The following is a 20172-nucleotide window of genomic DNA, read 5'->3' as shown; positions in this document are numbered from 1 at the left end:
TTGGCCTTTGTAGACCCCCTACCTGGCTTCATCTTGCTGCCTTTGAAACCACAGACCCAGAGACCCTAAGATGCAATCCTGTCATGTGGTTCTGCTTGCAGCCTTTCAGGGCTCCCTGTCATGGCTCCCTAAACTGCCTGGCTTTGGCCAGAGCTTTTCTACCATCCCACTCCTCCTCAATACCTCTTTTGTTGGAGGGGACCTCTCTAGCTCCCAGCTGGCCTCTCCTCCTCCTCCTCAACATTTGACTTAAGCTCTTCCACTAACGTGGAACACCCTTCCCTTCATTCTTCAGCCCACCGGTTCCTGTTCTTCCCTTGAGTCAGCTCAGCCATCAACTGACTGACTCCTCCCAGCGATGGTAGCACTTGCTCAGAATGCAGTCTGTCTGCCTTCCCACTAGAGGTCTTTGGCCCACAAACCCCTACCATACATGCCTGAGCCCCTTGAACATGGCGTGCTGAAATGTGAGGGAGCGTTCTTCAGTTGGCGGGTGTGGTTGGCACTGTCAGAGCTCCAGCTTGGAACCAGCTTATCAAATCTATATTATTCTTTCCAGCTTCCTCATTGGCAGGGTGGGGTACCTGCTGCCTTCCCTCCAGGTGGTGGGAGGATAGAGCACCTGGGAATCATTGCCTCACCTCTCCACCTGGCAAACAGGAGGTTCCTGGCTGGTGGGGTGAGGGCTGCTGTATGAGAAGCCCTGAGATGGAGGTGATGGGGTCATACCTGAAAGGGTAATTTATCTCACTGGTGCATAGAGGTGGAGGTATCTCTCCCTGGAGAGCTGGGTGTGCCCTGTACATGAGAATCCTGCACCCTGAGTCAGGCCACTAAGGATCCTCTTGTGGTTGGTTGGCTGGTAGGGAGAATTCTAATCTGAGAACTAAACAGGTCACTGGCCACAGGGCCTGAGGCTCATAGGATGTGGATCAGAGAAGGAAGACATGTGAGACGAATGCCATGTGGTGGAGAGTGAGTTTGGCACACTCCAATATCTAACTGAGCTGCACTGGGGGGCAGTATGATCAAGAATGGAATTTGAGAGGTGTCCATGGTGACCGTTGCCCACTGCAGGGCTTAGGTGGAAAGCAGAGTGAGTTTCTGAACAGGACACTTTTACCTAGAGTTGTACCCTGGGCATTTTTTTTTTTAAGGCCATTGGCTTTGGCCACAGTAGTCATTGAACTTCTTCCAGGGTGATGGGAGTTAGTCATTCTGTTGTTTTCTTTGCTCGCCTGACTCAAGGCTGGCCGTTCCCAATGGCATAGCTCCCTCCACAGAAGGGACCAGAGACTGCCAGGCCCTGTGCTTCTGTGAAGGGTGGTTATAGAATGAAGGGACTAGGTTTGCACCGGACTCCATCACTGCCGGGTAGACTCTCCAGCCTCCTGTTTGCACAGCGTTCTAGTCCATCAGACCTCTCATGACACTTGGTTTACAAGTAACTGAGCAACATTGCAAGTCATGCTAACACGCAGGAAAGGGGTTTGTTACAAAGATGCACGTGGTGAGTGTGATGGGGTCCAGAGACAGCCAGCCCAGACCGGGGACTTTCGGGAGCCCTAAGGTCACTGTCATTGCCCTTTCCTCACATCATAGTTACTGTCCTTGACTTACTGTCCTCTTATAAGCTGTGTTTGTTCCCATCCTTGCCTCCATAAGTTGGCTCTTTTTCCTTCCATGCCTGGAGTGGGGGATGGCAGGTTCTAGACCAGCCATGCAGTCACCTGAGCTGGGGAACTCTCTGGAATCATGTGACTCGGTGTAGGACTGGATCTTCTCTGGCTGGGGTAAAGGATTGGAAGAAGACCTGTTTAGTTGTTCAATGCTTTAAGCAAAGTATCCCCTTCCTTCCCAGACACTCAACCTGTAACTTACCTGGCCATTCAAACCCAGGGTGCTACTGGCAGGCACCTCCTGAGGGCCTCTTTTGGAATAATTAAAAATGACTCTAGGCATTAGTTCCATGTCATCCAAGGACCTTGGAAAGTGCCCCTGGACATCAGAAACTGGAAACGTGTTGCAGATTCTCTCCTATATTTCTGCTACCATATTTGAACCAGTTCCATAGTTTGTAGAACCCCTGTGCAGAATCAAAGTACACTCCATGTAGTAAAAACACCTGACTGTAGGACAGGAAGCCAAGTGTGGATCCTTCTGGAAGTGGGGATATGTGGGCCTGGGCCTGCTTCTAGTAGCCCTAGGCTGTCATTGTCAAGAAACACACACAGACACAGACATACACACACACAGACACACACACACAGACGCACAGACACACACACAGACACACACACACACACACACACACACACACACACACACACACACACGTCAGATGTCACTGCTGCAAAGCTAAGCAGGCCCTGTACCCTGAACCTTTCCTAGTCTGTCTGCCTCACTTATACTTATTTTTCCTATTCAATCATTCTCTCCGCGCCCCCCGCCCCCACACCTTCCTTTGTTGTATTTCACATCTTTTTCTACATTCCTTGTGGTAAAAAGCCAAACTCTTTTTGGGAGAGGCCTCATTTTTGCCAAGAAGCAGCGTCCCAAAGCCTTGAGCAGGTGTGTTTCCGGTCTCCAGTGGCCTTCGGTGTGTTTTACGACATGGAGGAGCCAGGGAGCGGCTCACACTGCAGAGTGCGGCTCCAGGAGCCGGGCTGTTGGGTCACTTATCTGGACTGAAAACCAAAGCGCTGAGTCATGGGGATGTGTGGTAGAGAATGTTAAGTCATGGCAGTACGAGTGGAGTGTTTATCAGACTTCTGGGTTTGAACTGGAGAAAAGACAAGTCAGCCCTTTGTATGATCCTACTCCCTAGCAGTCATACTTCACTGCGTGGTGTCATTTTTAAAAAAGGAGAGGATGTCAGAGAGGCTCCCAGAGGTCATGCTGAATTATGGTTTATGCTTCCAGCCTCATAATTTGCACTTCATAGTGTTTCCTCCCAGATTAGATTACACGCTGCCTCTCTGTGTTCAAAAGACACTTTATAAATTGAGCACCCTTCATAGTCACATGCTGTGGAAGTCCCCAGAGACAACTGTGTATATACGACATGTAGAATGAACACAAAGTTATTGTCTTGTGTGTTTCAAAAATTGTTTCAACTATTTTTAATGTTGATAACGTACGTCACAAAATTGACCCTTGTGAAGAATGTTGGGGGTCACTGTGTCTGTTCACACACTTGTGTGGCCTCGCCCAGCCTATCTTTGCATCTTCCCAGCAGTGGCTTAGTCCCAGTTTAAACAGTCATCTCCCCTCCTTCAACCTCCAGCCCCCAGTGGCCACCGTTCTACTCTCTTTTTCTGTGATTTTGACTGTTCTGGGTATTTCATATAAATGGAGATATATATGTGCCCATGCACCTGTCACATGTTGCTGAAGATGTCCCCAAGGTTCATCTGTGTTGTAGCATGTGTCAGAGTCTCCCTTAAGGTGAATTATGCTATATTTATGAATATACCCTTTTTTTGTTTCGCCTTTCATCCGTGATTGACACTTGGGCTACCCCCTCCCCTCATTGGGTCGTGGCAAACAACATGGCTATGAACTTGAGTGTGTCCTCTTGAAGACGGCTAGTGCAGTCCCTCCCATTTTTCCCTCTCAGAGGCAATTTTCTGGTCCTGAGTAGGACCTGCTTCTGGCCCTTGTCTCAGAATATCACCATGGGCAGGTGACATGGATGGTGACACAGGCCTGGAGAAGGAGTGTATGCAGAGGCCGACACATCTGTAATGTGAGGATCCAGATGGAGAGCGGAGCCAGGAGCTGAGGGTTAGAGGTGCAGAGGTGGGTACAGCTCGGAGGGTAGGCGTGGTGCCCGGGTAGAAGGACATATTGGAGCATAGGAGCCCAGAGGTGCAAAAGAGGCAGGAAGGCCCTGGCACGATGTGCCATATCAGCTGCCCAGGAGAAGGACGTGTGTTTCGATAAGTAGAGAATGGAGACAGAACTTCCTCTGCCAAGGAGCTGGTGATAGCTGAGGGGGGCATGTACAGGGTGTGGAGGCTCCCAGCCTGGATGTAGATAGACATGAGACTCCACCCTCCTTGGCCCTGGAGTTTGTCTCTAGGTAGGAATTCAGTTCCCCCTCCTGCAGTAAACAACGAGTCTCTTGAAATTTGTAAACAGGAAAATGGCAGAAGAGGGAGATTTTGTAACATGGGGAGACCCAGAGGAGAGAAGCCAGCCTCATCCCAGCCTCAGGCTCCTGTCTCTCCCAGGATACTGCCCACAGTCCCCTTGGTGCTGTCCCCATCACACGGTCACATTAGTCTCTACCTTTCGAAACCCCTCAGCAAGCTCTTGTCTTCCATCTCTTTCTTGTGCATGTATGCCCCACTGGGAGGTGGCGGTTCAGTCCCGTGTACCCACTGGCCACGGTGTGGTCTCTGCCGCTGTCAGGCTAGCCAAATGACAGCTCTCACAGGACTGCTGAGAGGCTCCGGTTGGCCTCCCTAGATTAGCTCAGATAGCTGCTGTCACAAACCACACAGACCGGGCAGTTTAAAACGGGGGCTGTGCATTTTCTCAGTTGTGCCCGCTGAAATCCACGCAGATCACTGCAAAACAGGCATGGTTTCTCCTGACACACGCCTCCACTTGCAAGTGGTTGCCTTTCCTTTCTACTCACCCTCTAACCCCTGTGTGTCCCTGTCCCCATCCCTTCCTCTTTTTCTGTGCTGGCATGGAAGCCAGAGCTTCCGGTATACCAAGCCTGTACCCTATCACTGAGTCACCTCCCTCTGCCCCTCCTCTTGCAAAGGTACCAGTCATATTGGATGAAGGACCACCTACATGACTTCATTTTCCTCACCTCATTGAAGGCCCTGACCCTAAACATTGTCCCATTCTGAACACACAGGTTCTAGCGGTGCAGTGTCTAGCACAACCCTGGAGTACCAGCACCACCCTGCCTAGAGCATTCCCATATGGATCAGATCTGCAGTGTGGATGTTTCTCAAAGCCCTAGACTTGTTGCTTGCTGGATAGGACTCTTCGGGGGCCTGTGATCTTTTCTCCTCTTTTGCCCCAGATCTCATCACTTGGTGCCCACATTGTAGCTGAGCCAGTCTTGCTGCTGGCTGGACTTGCACAGTCCCTGGCTGGCTTTCCTGCTTCCGTCCCCACCTAAACTTGTGTACCAGCTGCTAATCTGTTTCCAAGATAATACCACGTCTTTGCAACCCAGAACCTACCCCTCCATGCCATCCCCTCACCTCCCTCAGCTCTTCTTGCCTCCCTAGTCCCAACAATCCCATCCCATACCCCCGCTGTGCTGGCCACTGTGTGGACCTCAGCTGTTGGGCATGCTGAATGGCACCAGTGAGGAGGTCAGGAATGGGAAATGGCTCCCATCAGAGTGAGATCACATGATCTAATTCTAGCATAACCCACATACAGGCCATCTCAAACCCCAAGTGCGAGTGAATCCATGGAACTATTGATGATGAAAATAAGTTTGACTCATCTGAAAATGCCCCTGGATATTTGAAGCCATGCTGGTTTGGGGTCTGAATGGTGTCATCATTGTGAGCTGAAGATTTTCAGGACTTGGTGTCATGGTGCCTTTTCTTAGAATGAACAGGTCTCTGAGTCGGAAGGGGGTCAGTCCAGAGCACTTAGGCTTACTGGAAAGCTTTGGGAAATTCCCGAGACATCTGTGGTTTAAAGATGATCCCTGGATGCTGCTGTGTGGGATGATTCCCCTAGACGTGTATTCTCTTTATTTGGTTGTCACACCAATATGGATGGGGAAGGTATGGCTGCTATTGGCATCTAGCAGGTAGAGGCCAAGACTGCTGCTCATCCTGGAGATCTGGGTCCAGCCCTGATGCCCCAAGTGTAGAAAGTCTGGCTTGGGCTAAAAGTAGGGTAGGTAATTATTTTCTGACCACACCCAGCAGATGCCCCTGCTGTGGTGGAGAATCAGCTCTGTGACCTGGGCTCCTCTGCTGTGAAAGTGAGAATATAGGGAGGAAAGAGTGATCACACTGTCCAGGATAGCCTAGGGCAGTCATCTCTGGCTCCTCAGTGGCAGTAAAGGTTAGTCATGTTTACAGACACAGCATGCCTGGGAACACAGCCTTTACATGTTTTTGCACAAATGGATGTTACAAATGACCAAGACTCTCTTTTTTGGTGTGCATGAGGGATTGACAATCAATCCCAGGGTTTTATGCATGTCAGGTGCACACCACTGAGTTCTATTTCCAGCCCCTCTTTTTTCTTTCTACTTCTTTTAAAAAAGTAATTTTTTTGAAATTATTATCTCTTGTTCTCTGCATCTTGCTGGGTTGTAATTTTCTGTGATGGTCTTCATCTGTTGCAAAGACCTGTTTCTTTGATGAGGGGTAAGGACCACACTTAGCTGTGGGTGTAAGAATAAGTATTTAGAATGCAGTTAGGGACCATCCCCAGACCCTCTTGCAAGGTGGAGCTCTGCCCTTCTCCTTACCAGAAAAAGAAACATTTATTTGGAAATAAATGGTATTTGTGTACAAAATGTCTCTAATTCAGACATACCTTCTCCATAATTGATTCCTAGGGAGGTGGTTTCCTGGTGTTTCAGGCAGTAGGAAAAGAGAGCTCTCCCATGGGGCACAGACATGGAACACTGGAGGCCAGGGCTGTTCATTAGCATTGGTGACATTGGTCAGTAGTGGCCAGGGGCACACTCTCTTCCTCAGTGCCGGGCAGTAAGGCTTAGTGGCCCTAGCATAACACCTCTTACCTGGGCTGAGGATGGACAACCACACACTTGTCACCTCCTCAAGGAAGTGTGTTGTCTCTGCTCTAGAGGTGGTGGGAACCAAAAAATAAGGACTAAAATCTCATGCGATAGCAAACTTTATTCAGAGCATCAGACAGTTTCTACTTTGAGTGTTAAGAAGAGTCACATGACTAAAGTGTTCAATCATAAGGGCAAGCAGCACGTGATGGACAAGCTGCATGTGACAAAAACATGTTTTTCCTTAGAGGCATTTAAACAAATAACAAAAACTTGTTGTAATGAATAATTTGGACTAAACTCATTATCTGCTGTACCCAGGAGGAGGACACTAACACGTACCAAGAACAATTCCGTGTTTTGAAGAAACCGAGGTCCCGATACACTTGTCTTGTTTTCTTGGAGTTTTCTCATAAGCACTCATAATTCTCCTCACATGATTCCATTCTTGGACCATGCATGTTATGACAGTATATGAGCTGTTGTTAACCAGGACTGATGTCTAGTGACCTTTGTACCCGCCATCCAGGACCCCAGACCCAAGCTCCCCAGCAGGACCTGCACCTCCTTACCTGCTCACTGTACTTTCTGTCCACTCCGCTTATGGTCCTGTGAGTGGGTAGTGGATCCTTTTCTGAGTGTGCTTGGCATTCTTGGTGCCTCTAGTAAAGCCAGTCAGTGGCTTTACTACTACAGTGAGACCTGGCCATGTGCTGGCATGTGACACTGGTCTGGGTGATCCTCAGAAGCTGCTGTCAGTCACCAGAAGGGATCCTCACCTAGGTGGGCCCAGTGAAAGCAGATGACACACAAAAAGGGATGTGCTTTTTGTAGAGGTCCATCTACAGTTTGGTGGTCTCTGCAGCTCAACTTCATGGTGAGCCTTCATCCTGTGCTCCAGGTTAGGGAGTTTTTGTTTGTTTTAATTATTACTTCATTTTCATCGAAGATTTATTTTTAATAATTTTCTGAGAAGCCCAATAAAGTTCTTGCCTATGTAACTGATTTCTCACTCACCTTCTTATTCCATTTATAACCCTAGTTCCTTTTAGACAGAATCTTAGATAAATGGTCAGTGGGAGGGGTTAGTGAGGAAGGCAGGACTCTAACTCTGGTGATGAATCTTGTTTTCAGAAGCAGTTTTGGAGGAAGCCAAAATGAATCACACTTAACAGGTGAAGGTGTGTCAACCAGCCTGCCATTAGTGAAACAAAACACCTGAGCTAATCAACTTAAGAAGAAAGGTGTAGCCCGCCGGTGGTGGTGCACGCCTTTAATCCCAGCACTGGTGAGGCAGAGGCAGGCGGATCTCTGTGAGTTCGAGGCTAGCCTGGGCTACAGAGTGAGTTCCAGGACAGCCAGAACTGCTTCACAGAGAAACCCTGTCTCGAAAAACCAAGCAACAAAGGAAGGTGTGCTTTGATTTACCATTTTGGAGGTGTCCTTCCATAGTCAGGTGAACCTTTGCCTCTGGGTCTCAATAAGGCAGCATATCATGATGGAGTGTGTAGTGGGGGAAGATGTTCTCCTTATGGGGCTTGGAAGCAGGATCAGAAGAAGAGAAAGAGCTGGGGCCCTTATATCACCTTCAAGGTTCACCTCTAGTGGGCTCATTGTCTCCCTGCAAGACCACAGACAGAGACCAGGTCTTTAATACATTGTCTTTGAGGGACCCATTTCCAAACTAAGGCAGAGGTTGCCAGAGACTTTCAAGACTCATAGTTTATCATCCTGAATGAGGTTTTCAAGTCCCCAAAGGAATTTTCCCCTTACTACAGTGATAGTACATGGCAGTCTTTCTTTCCTGATCTCTTTGAACTTATTTAGCAAACATAATAGCTGACTCTCACAACTTAAAACGTATGAGATTTTGAAAGACCACACACAAGGAGATCCAGAAGTGATGGACATAACAGACTTTGGGTAGGAGATTCTTTATTCTTCATGTTTCTTCTCCTGCACAAACATCTTTTGCAAAATGGATTCCCACTTACACACACACACACACACACACACACACACACACACACACACACACTTAGTCTTTGTAGCCTCCATTACCTTTTGAAAGTTCGCTTATTTTACCTTCATCTGCACTCATTAGTGATGCATAATAATGGATTTTATTATGATATTGTCATTCACATAGAGAATGTATTTTGATCATATTCACCCTCCACCACCACCTCTGTCTCCTATGCCTGCTGCTCCCATTCCTCTCCCCAACACCCCACTCCCCAGTTCCCTTGTCCCCCTTCTATTTTCATGCTTTGTTTTGCTTTTGATGAGCCAATTAGTTTTATTAGGGTTGTTTACATGAATGTGGGTCAGGGGTTATTTATGGAAGTGAGGGCAGAGCACCAGTGGCACACAACCGAAGAAAACATCTCTTCCTTCCTCCGGCGACTGTTAGCTGCCTATAGATCCTCAGACAGTGGTGGGATCTTATGAGCGCCTCCCTCCTCCATGAAGGAATGTCACGTTCACTGTGAGTTCATGAGTGCAGGAACCACGTGAAGCCCAGAAGTCAGAGTTTCGTAGTACTCCACCCCTTCCTCTGGCTCTCGCGGTCTTTCTGTCCTCCTGTGATGTCCCTTGAGTTTTGGAGGGGGTTATGGTTAGGGCTGAGCATACAACAGTCACTTACTCTTAGTGCCTTGACTAGTTATGAATCACTGTGAAATGAAGCTTCTCTTACCAATGTTGACAGTAGCGCTAACCTACAGGCCCAAACGTAAATATTTAGAAGGCAACTTGACAGATACAACATATCTATCAAGGAAAACAACAATAGCTTCCCTACTGAGGCCTGTGATCTCCCCAGCCAGAGACTTCTGAACGGTTTTATAATACCTGATGTGAATTCCCTCCTGTGGAGCAGGCTCGAAATCCAACTGGAAAAGTATCAGTTACCCCTGTACAGGCATACCACAGTTGTGCCAATGGGTACGTTTTGCCTGGCAGGTTGATATTGTCACTCAACAGTGTTCACAGCTGAGTAAAATTATTAATGATTTTTCTACCTAGTAGCCTGTGCAACACATTCTGACATTATGAAAGCTAGCTAACAGGGAGGGAGCATCTAGTTCAGTTCCAGTATGATTTCTCTATGTCCCGGAACTATAGTGTAGGGTGTTTTCAACAGCAGCGGCCTCCCTTACCAACAACTCATGAAAAGGCTTGTGGATTTTCACTAGATAACCTATGGCTTCTGGAAATGGTTTAATCAAACAAGATTTCATTTTATTTTTTGAATTTTGCATGTATAGCAGGTTTTCCTATACCAAGTTTTGGCTGACTCTGCCCCTCTTTCCCCGTCTCCTTGCCTCATTTCCATCCCTACTCAAACCTCTCCATGGCCGACATACCCACTTCCTCTTTCCTATCACATTTGCTCTGTGCACTGCTGCCCTTAAAGCCCCTATTTCCCCTCTCCTGGGCCCCTTTCTGGTTTCCCGAGAGTCCATGTTCTTTATTTGTTGTTTCGTTTCAATATTCCTGACTCAAGAGTATGGGACTCTGCCAGAGACTTGCCTGCCCTGCTAACCTGGCTTCCATATTGTGCATTTCTCTCTACCTGCTCATGTACATTGCGTTGTTCAGTACCATAGACTTCTGCGAATATTCGTCATGTTCATTTCCATTCCTCCTGTCTATTGTTCCTCTTAGTCTTCAGTTCCAAGAGGTACAAGTTGACTGGCAGAATCAGGCCAGCGATGTAACACCTTGACTTCCTTGTGAGCCAGGCAAACTTCCTTCTTGGTCTCTTCTTTTCAGAGAACACTGAAGTGATGAGAAGGGGCTGTGGGAGAGGGGGATGTCACCTCCAAGGGATGTGGGTCCTTGGCCCTGACTGTTGTGATCCCACTTCTTCCAGGTCTCAGCCCCCAGGGCTGATGGAGAGGCCCCGAGAACTGATGGTGTCCTGTCGGTGGGGAAAAGTCACACCTAGAAGTGACATCAGCTCTGTGCAACCTCGGGGTTACTCCGGAGCTGATGGGGTTGAGTTTCATCCTGCGTTGGTGGCATGGGAGAGAGGTACCCCTTCTCTCCATAGCTTCTCCATCCTCCCTTCTGTGAAAATGACCCTGTGAGGGCAAGCACCTGGGGGCTGAATAATCCTTAGGCAAAACCGCAGACAACACAGCAGATGCCATGCCTCCTCTAATGCAGCCCAGTATAAAATGCAAAGGGAGAAGTGGGGGGCGTGGGGAGGGAGAGAGAGAGAGAGAGCTGTTTGTGGGGTAATTCCAGTGAGCAAGAGGCTAGACCTCTTTGGTGAACCTGCCCTGCAGGAATCCACTTGCTCCTTTTACTAAGTTCAAGAGGGACCAAGGAAGTACTCCCCAGGCATGAGTTGGTAAGAGAAGCCAGCGGCCTTTCCAGTTCACCTCCCACCTAATATCCTTGAGGAGAGCAGTGAGGGTAGGTGGGCATCCAGTTTGGCTGGAATATCCAAGAAGCTAGGCTGTTCTGCAGGCTCTTCACGCTGCTCTGGTTTGTGAGCCTGTCTGCACGTTGTCAGCAAGCTCCTTTGTGCTTGTGTAAATATGTCAACCCTGGCTGGGGCTGTGTTCCTTACAAAGCAGGTTAAGCAACTGACAACACTCCTCCAAGAAGATAACCATTTAGAGGTGGAGCCCCCAAATATTCTGAGTAAGTGATGCTCTCAGCCTAGTGGCTGTTGAAATTGACGGTGCCCAAGAGGAAAGACAGATGACGGGTGACCTACTGCAAGTTCTGCCTTGCTTAGGTCCAAGGTGACCAAAGAGCAGCCCTGCTAACGGCATGAAAGGGAGGATATTTGGAGGAGCAGGGGCCACGAATTTGGTCCTCTTCCAAAAGGCTGGGATCCTTGATTGGGATATTGCTAACGATCGCAGCATCTATCAAAAGATCGAAATGAGATGGTTTATCTTGTCTTCTTTTTGTGATGTGAAATATGCCCAGGGCCTTGAGCCTGCTGAACACAGGCTGGGGTTTGAGGTGCAGACAGCCTGACTTCTGAGCTGCAGTGATTTGAGGCGCCTTTGCTGACACAGCAGGGAGAAAGGGAGGTGTGTAGTCACTGATGCCTGGGCGGAGGAAGACAAGGGGCAATGAGCCCAGAGCCGAAGGACCACGTTTTCGCCTAGACTACCAACTTCTCACCAAACAGCCATAGCAGATTGCTCAGGATTGGAACATGCTCTCCAAAGTGGAGAAGACATGTTTCATGAGGCTTTGTGGGGATTCCTGCAGAGACACGTGTGGAAGAGGCCCCTTCAGCAGAGTGTGTGCTGGAGACTGACCTCTCACCCCAGGCCTTTCTGCAAGGACGTTAGAGTGGGCCTCCTAATACAGCCACCCAGTCATCTGCTTCAGGGTGAGAGTCTCTAATTCAAAAATATGAAGTCCACAAATTTAAATACAAAATGCTCCAAGACCTGAAACTTTTTGAATGGCAAAATGAAGCCACAAGTAGAAAATTTAATAGTCATTAAACTCTTGTTTCGTGTATAAAATTATGAAAACGTTGTATAACATTACCTTCAGGCCTTGCATTACAAGGTACATATGAGACACAAATGAATTTTATGTTTAGCATTGAGTCTTCTCCAATATCTCATTTCTTCCAATATCCTCTTCTAATATCTCATTTCAAAATCTGGAAAAAAATCATAAACTTGAAGAACCTCTGGTCCCAAAAATTTCAGATAAAGAAACTCAGTCTGAATAATATATTATATAGTTGTTCCATTTCCCTTAACTTTAAAAAATATTTTTTTTATTTTTAGTTATGTGTGTTTGTATGACTGTATTGAGATATATGCATGTAAAGTTAGGTGACCTTGGAAGTCAGAGGAAGGCACTGGATCCCTTGGGTCTGGAGTGTTATAGACAATTATAAGTGGCATGTCATGGTTACTGGAACCCATTTTAGGTCCTCTATGAGAGAAGCAAGTGCTCTTAACCAACTGAGCCATGTCTCCAGCCCTTGCTGTTAACTTTCCACCTTAAAGCAGTACGTATGACGGGCCAGGACACATAAATGAGATCAACTTTAGCAAATGGCCACTGCACCCTGGAACATACCTGGCCACTCTGCACCCTCACACTCAGGACCTTCTTCCTTTGGCTCAATTTGTCCCCAGGCTATTGACATCTCAACTTAGGAGTGATCCCTGGGTCCTCTTAAATGCCTTCTACTTTAGAATCTTCTTTCCATCCCTACTTTCCACATCTAAAACATTGGGGCTACTAACCTTAGCTAAGCCATTAAAGGTAGGGCTGTAATCTAGGGATGACCCCATTCCTTTCTGTATTTATCTTGTCTCAAACTTGTTCATCAGAGAATGCGCAATAGCTTACAAGCCTCATGTCCAACATAGATGGCACATTCTGAACGGCTGACCCTTAGACTAACATCCTTGATTAGGACTTGTTTTGTTTTGTGTAAGGTCTCATTGTATCGCTGCCATAGGACTCTTTATGTAGACCAGGCTGGCTTTGAACTCAGAGAGTTCTGCCTGCTTCTGCTTCCCAAGTGCTATGATTAAAGTCATATGCTGCCATGCCCAACTTCTAGATATTTTAAACCGTTAACAGTGTCCATCAAAAGCCCAAAGTTAATTGGAAGGGCTCTGCCACTGAATTACCCTGGTATTGAGGATAGATTTCAATAGCCATTGAATGCTACCCTTGATAAAGGTTCAACTCTGTAGCACCAACGTGCCAGAGGTTACCCAAGTATCTGGCCCTGAATTCTGGCCCATTCTTTCTAGCTCAGTGACCAGCCCATGTGTGGGTCTCCTTCCCAGCCTCACCTCCCCTGCCTCTCATTTCTTAACCCTTACACATACTGATGGCTCTGGGCAGGGCTGCCTGGACCCTGGCCCTGGGCAGTGAAGCAGAGACAAGCTGCTTATGTGAGGACAGAGCTGAGATCTGGGATAGCCTGCCTTGGGTGTTGGGAGAGACTAGGAGGAGAGGATAGCCAGGCAAGGTGGGATAGGTTGGTCACTCTTTCTACAGGTGGGCAGGGCATCTCTACTTTGTCATCCATGGGCAAGCTTGGGGGACAGCAAATGGCTTTCTGGTGGCCTGCTGGTGATGGAAAATGCTGGACTTCAAGAGCTAGATCTCAAATGTTTCTCAGGAAGATGGCAAATGAGACTAAAGACAGGCTTGAAGGCAGGGCCTGCTCCAGGGCTGTCTACAAAGGCCTTGATTTGGGTTCTCAGCGTACTATGCATCTGTATTTAATATATATAATGTAACTTTTCCCCCATCTTAGCTGTTTTTAAATTGCATGTTTCATTGATGTAAAATACATTCACATTGTATAAAAGTTGCCACTCTCTAACTCCAGGGCCTCTTCATCTCTCTAGACTAGTTATCTGCACCCTTCTACTTCTGACTTCCTGTGTCTCTATCCCAATCTCGGGCCAGCCCATATGCTCTGTCTTTATGCATTGGGTCCTCTGGGGACCTTGTGTAAGTCAAATCATACAGTATACATCCTTCCGAGACAGCTAACTACACTGCACATGGTCTCCTCGGGGTCCCCTGTGTTATAGCCTGTGTCAGGTTCTCCTTCCTTTTTCAGGATGAATGGTAATTAGATCTCATGTGTAGATCACACTTTACCCAAGATTCTCGGGATTGGCACTTGAGCTATTGAGATGAGCTATTGACACATGAGCAGAGAGCACTTGGTGCCACTCTGGTTTTTTTTTTTGGGGGGGGGGTAGCAAGATGAGTTTGGAGAGGTTAAGGTCATGTAAGAAATTGCTTGTACAGCATGGAGCCACTACTGAACCTTAGCAAGTTGAATGGTTGTCCTGTCAGAGAGGCACATGTGCCAAGTAGTTAGACTTTTTCATTTCAGAAAGTGGACTTTTAACAGTTGACTGCTTTCTGCTGTGGATGACCTTTTGCAGGTCACATCCTAAGGGTATTTAATGTTTGCCCATGTCCTAACTGGTTAGTAGTAATAACCCCATGAGAAGACAGAGCAATACCATTTGTATTTCTCTGCTGGAAGGTGTGAAACATTCCTTGCTTGGCGAACATGTTTCAGCACACACGAACTCACTCCCCTGACACCAGGTGGACTGTGAAGGGCAACAGGATTGCTGCACCCCAGCCTTACAGGTAGCATTTCCATGTGTTATCATTTGCATTGTGTTCATAGACAGAATTAGGTCAATGAAAGGCAAACAGAATATACATATAAGCATCTCTCATGTTCTGTAGTCCAACCCTCAACCCTTGAAAGTGTGGATAGGGGTGAGAGTTTCAAAATGAGTTTGGAAAACATGTCACACAGAACATAAATCCCCTTTCAGGATTCACATTGGCATTTTAGAGGCGATGAGAAGGTCCTGCAAAGGAGAAATCGGCTTAGCTTTCTTTAACTGAACATTTCTGAAAATTATTTCAGAAATGATTATTATCAGCCATTGATCCCTCTCTCCACCTTTCTTTAAATTTTTTTTTTTATTCTGTTGCCAGGATCTTGCCTATGAGCTTCATGCCCAGCCTGATCCCCTTACTTAGATGACCAACTATTGATGCCTTCTGAGGATTGATGTCTCCAGAAACACATCATCTGTTAATGTAGTAGTGACTGTAAATACAAAGAGTTCCCTTCATGTATCATTCACTTCCAAAATTATTTATTATTATTGGTGGTGGTGGTGGTGGTGGTGGTGCGTGCGTGCGTGCGTGTGTGTGTGTGTGTGTGTATGTGTGTGTGTGTGTGTGTATGATGTATATGTGTGAGTGTGTACCTGTAGACACAGAGCAGTTCTGTCCTTATACCTTTACATGAGTTCTGTGGATCAAATTCAAATCATCAGGTTCTTACAGTAAGGACTTTTTCCCACTGAGCCCCCATGGATCATTCAGTTTTATCTGTTCATTCTGTCTCTTGCTTCTGATTTGATTTGGGGGAATATTACATGGGCCAGCTTGATTGTCCCTTGCCAAGCTTTGGCAGGGCTGCACTCTGTTGACTAATCCCTAGGGGACGGAAAAATCTTACTTTGGAAAGGCTGGGGAGGAAGGAACTCCAGTGACCTGGTTCGTTAAGTCCAACCATGCCACAAACCGCACTCACTACAGTATCACAGCTATCTCCGGAGTGTGGCTAAAATCCCAGCCCCAGTGCCAACAGAAGATCCCTGCTGGAGTCCCTCATCCCAGGTCTGTTACAGACTACACCTGTGGCAGGTGGGAGGGGCTGAAACCTCCCAAGAGTTCAGGTTGCAAGGTTATGGTGAAGGGCCATGTGTGGGCCACTCTGCAACAACCTTGGCTTATAAAGGACTCTCTGACAAGATGTGGGTTTTCTTTTGCATATTCCATTTCCACAACCCATGCCCATCCATCACAGAACTGATCACCTGTGGCCGGCAACACTCTTCAGGAAGGCTTCCTGCCTTCTGCTTGCCAATGCTTTCGGCTTTGATTTGAGACCTCATCTTGAACAACCATTTCTTAGTCAGCTTGTCCCCAGAATGCCAGAGGCACCCACACAGCCAGGAGCCCGTTCCCACCAGTGTCTGCATGGAGGGCAGCCATGCCTCTGCCTCTCTGGACCCAAGGGCTGGATCTGAAGAGTTGAGCCCCAGCTGGATGAAGCCTGGCCAGCCCAGGAGGAGCCAAACTGCTTGGTCACCTTCTGCTGTCACACTGCCAATTCATAGTGTTTGTAGGAGATGAATAGTTCAAGGTGGGGGGAGGGGGGACTGAGCACCCACTAGAGACTAATGCGTCAGCTTTTTAGAGCCATCTTAGCACCCTTGGCTCAAGGTCAGAGAGATGAGGTATTTAAGGGCTGATTGCGGGAAGTGTCAAGGAAGGCTGAGTTGCAGTTCCTAGGATGCAGCTGGGAAGGTCAAAGTAAAGGGCACCATACTCTGAAATCCAGGAAGGCTTGACAACTATGGAGAATACCATGTAACACTGTGCAGCTCGGAGCACCATTACTCACACATGGCCTTTTCTGTCCTCATCTCTCTCCTCTTGCAGCCAGTGCTGGCTACACAGACATGCTGTAGAACAGTACAGCACCCCCTAATCGGACCAGCTCAATGTGACTTAATGAGTAAATCAAGACCTTTTCAAGACAGTCACTCCATTGCTTTCAGACTCAAGCCTTCCTCACCAACGGTCAGCAAAGCCCGAGGGCTGCCCAGCAGGCTGACAAAACAATAGAAAGCATCGGCATGTGCCCGTCACTGCCCTGGCACACTCCCCACACTGCCCTCGACCCTCACAACAACCATGCATTGTAGGGTATGTGCCTCCCACATCACTGATGTTGAAACGGAGCTTGCACAAGGGTCAATTCCTTGGCCAGGGTCACACAAGCTGTCATGGGGCAGAACTGGAATGGAGATGCCTATTCATCAGACTCAAAAATCTAGACTGTCACTGTGAGTCCCTGCTAGACTCCTGATAGTCACATTCAAGTGCCGTTCTCCACCCCCATGGATGACAGTGCCCATGGAAGAGGTCTGTGGCAATGAGTGAGTGACAGCCTTGTCAAAGTAGCTGGCACAGTGCCGAGGAAGAGTGCTTGATTTGTGAAATAGATTTGTTCTTTCAAGAGGGAATTCTCTATTTTTAAAAATAAATTTTCCATGCACCTATTTCTCGATCAATTTTAATAATAAAGCCATAATATCTTTTCCTGGGGGAGTACCACTCATAGTAAACAATTGAGTACAACATTTCAAAACTACATTCTGGCATAAATTTTGCATACTATCATGTATTATTTAAATAAAGTATGTTTGAAGAAACCATGACGAAGCAGAGGATTAGAGAAATAAACACCCGTGGGGAGCCCTCTGACTCTGGGAGTAGGAGTCCTCCAGGGCAATGCCTCCTTCCTCCCTTGTTTCATGTCCTCAGCTTAATTAGTCAGCATAGAGAAATAAGACAAAATGGCGCCTTACACTTATAATACAGGAGGCCGTGACAAGACTGGAATTAGAGGCCTGTGTGGGCCACCTGCAGAGACCCAGTCTCAGAAGAGAAAAAGACATTTCTCCATTAGTTACTTTTCTGCTTGCTGTGACAAAATACTGACAAGGAGCCACTCAAGGGAGGCAAGGTTTATTGTGGCTTCTGTTCGAAGTTGTGCTCTGTTGTGGCAGGAACATGCAGTGACTGGTCACGTGGTACCCACATCCAGGAAGCAGAGAGAGAAAGATGCATGCTGATGCTAAGCTCACTTTCTCGTTTGTTTCTTTTTTTTCTCCAGTCTGGTACCCCCAATCCATGGGATGATGCCACCCACATTCTAGCTGAATCTTCCTTCTTCAGTTAAAACTTTTGGAAAACAGCCACAAAGACACCCAAACTTAAGTTTTGATGGTGATGCTATAAAGATCGAATAGTAAGCATTTTTACTTGTGGACATGGGGAGTGTGCTGCCATCTTTACAGCTGCTCAAATTGCTATTATAATGTATATGCAGGCATAGTAAACATATAGGTGAAGTGTGGCCATGTGCTAACAAAATTATTTACAAAAACAGGTGCAGAGGTGTATTGGCCTCCTAGGCTGTAGTTTTCCAGCTCCCGAGCTAGTGAAAGGACTTGTCAGCAGGCGCTTACAGTGTATTTTAGTCACCTGGGTATTTATTATGAATGCAGAATGTTCTCGGAGCACAGAGGAGGGCTCTTGATCTAGCCTGGGAGGGAGACCTTCAGCTGTGTTGATTGCCTTGGTAGAAATGTGGAACTGTATTCATCTATGCATTTGTTTTTGTTTTTTTGTTTTTGTTTTTTGTTTTTTTGTTTTTGTTTTTGTTTTGTTTTTTGGTTTTTGGTTTTTTGAGACAGGGTTTCTCTGTGTAGCTTTGTGCCTTTCCTGGAACTCGCTTTGTAGACCAGGCTGGCCTCGAACCCACAGAGATCTGCCTGCCTCTGCCTCCCGAGTGCTGGGATTAAAGGCGTGCGCCACCACCGCCCGGCCCTCATCTATGCATTTGTGTTTGACACCTTTTCCTCTTAGTCTTCTGTTTGCAAAGGTGTCATCAACTCACTGAAAGAAAAAAAGGATAAACAGTGGAGAAGGTCTGGCATACTCTGACTGGTTGTGGTGAGCATAGGTTTTGGTTGGAGGGGTCTTTTTATGGTGCCGGGAAGGGAACCCAGGGTCTAACACACTGAAAAACATTCTGCCACTGAGCCATGCCTCTAGCCCCTGGTAGGGAGAAGTGTCTTAGTCTTTCATGCTGAGCCAGGCATGTCATGGGCAGAAGGAGTGGGGTGGTACACAGGAGAGCAGTTCTATGGAGAGTCCTGAGGCTTTGGGGAGCTGGTGAGGTATAAAATATGACTCGGTAACAGGAGTTGGAGTTCAGGCTTGCGAATAGGAGGTGTGGTGAGTCGATTATAGAGAGAACTTCACGGAGCCATGTTATGCCGGGCCTTCTCCCTCTAAGTCCTCACCAGGCTGAGAGTTTTCTGATCTCAGTCCCAAGTTTTCCACACTTGGCTCTTTTCCCAAATGAGTGGGTGTGCTTAAATATTAATGTGACAGACCAGTTTTGTTCATACACTGTGTTGCACTAGGAGAGGCCTTCTAAGCTATACAGGACAGTAGTTTCTCAAGTGAGCAGTGCAGTGTTTGTTACTTAGGACAAATTAGTGTGCACATCTTGATTTGTCTTGATGCTTACAGCTGGGTTCTTCCCCTCCCCTCCTTCTCTGGTCTCTTGACACAATTGGCTCTTAATTCTCTTCCTTTCTTAGCAGTGATGATCATTGCTGAAATATACATCAAAGGTTAGGGCAAGATTCCTCAAAGTTTGGTTAATAGAAGGCATTGCTTATTAGCAAGTTCCGCTGCCTTGTGGATAGCTGTTGAACTCCCCGCAAATGACAGGGCTTTCTATCAAGAGACTAGGACCGTTTCACAGTGTAGACCTCCACTTTGGGCTGCCACACAGCATTTCTATGGAAAAGATAAAGGGGCTCACTGGATTGCTTTCCCAGAAATAATCCTGCATCAGTTGAAGTGAGAGTGCAGCCAGGTGATCATGTTTCTGTGTCCCTTGTAAACTTTGCTGGGAAGCAATTCTCCATCTCTAGCATTATGGAAAAAAAAAAAAAAAAAAAAAAAAAAAAAAAAAAAAAAAAAAAAGATCCAGTTCGGTGAAAACCAAGGAAGCCTCAGCTTTGGCAAATGAGGCATCACAGTCTCAGCTCTTCTCCTGCACCAGAGGGCTGCTGTAGAGAAGCAACCCCCAGGAATACCATTTAGAAAAAGAGATGAAGCGTTGTCTGGAGTTTGGATGAATTGAAAATCACACTGTTAGTCATGAAATGGGGATACGGAATGTTTAAGAACCCTAACCAGCTCTAATGCTGTGGCTTTGGTGTGGGTCTCCTGAAAAAAAAAAAGAAGAAGAAGCAGGAGTGCCAGTT

The 20172-nt window shown here is 47.0% G+C and overlaps 1 protein-coding gene across 7 annotated transcripts in view; it reads left to right on the top strand.

Annotated features, from left to right (window-relative positions):
* The window catches only part of Slc22a23 (solute carrier family 22 member 23), a 174017-nt gene that overhangs the window by 8559 nt on the left and 145286 nt on the right, over positions 1-20172 (top strand). Inside the window, exon 2 of one of the 7 annotated variants that reach the window (XM_076573161.1) lies at positions 10620-12387. The exons of the other annotated variants lie outside the window; for them this stretch is intronic. Coding sequence (XP_076429276.1) covers positions 10620-10694 — 75 coding nt within the window. The 3' untranslated portion in view covers positions 10695-12387. Of the gene's footprint in view, positions 1-10619; positions 12388-20172 lie in introns of those variants that run through there. 7 annotated transcript variants of the gene reach the window in all.

Source organism: Peromyscus maniculatus, chromosome 5 (assembly GCF_049852395.1).
Source record: "Peromyscus maniculatus bairdii isolate BWxNUB_F1_BW_parent chromosome 5, HU_Pman_BW_mat_3.1, whole genome shotgun sequence".
Taxonomy (NCBI): Eukaryota; Metazoa; Chordata; class Mammalia; order Rodentia; family Cricetidae; genus Peromyscus; species Peromyscus maniculatus.
Note: the sequence above shows the minus strand (reverse complement) of the source record. Positions and strands in the feature narration are given on the sequence as shown.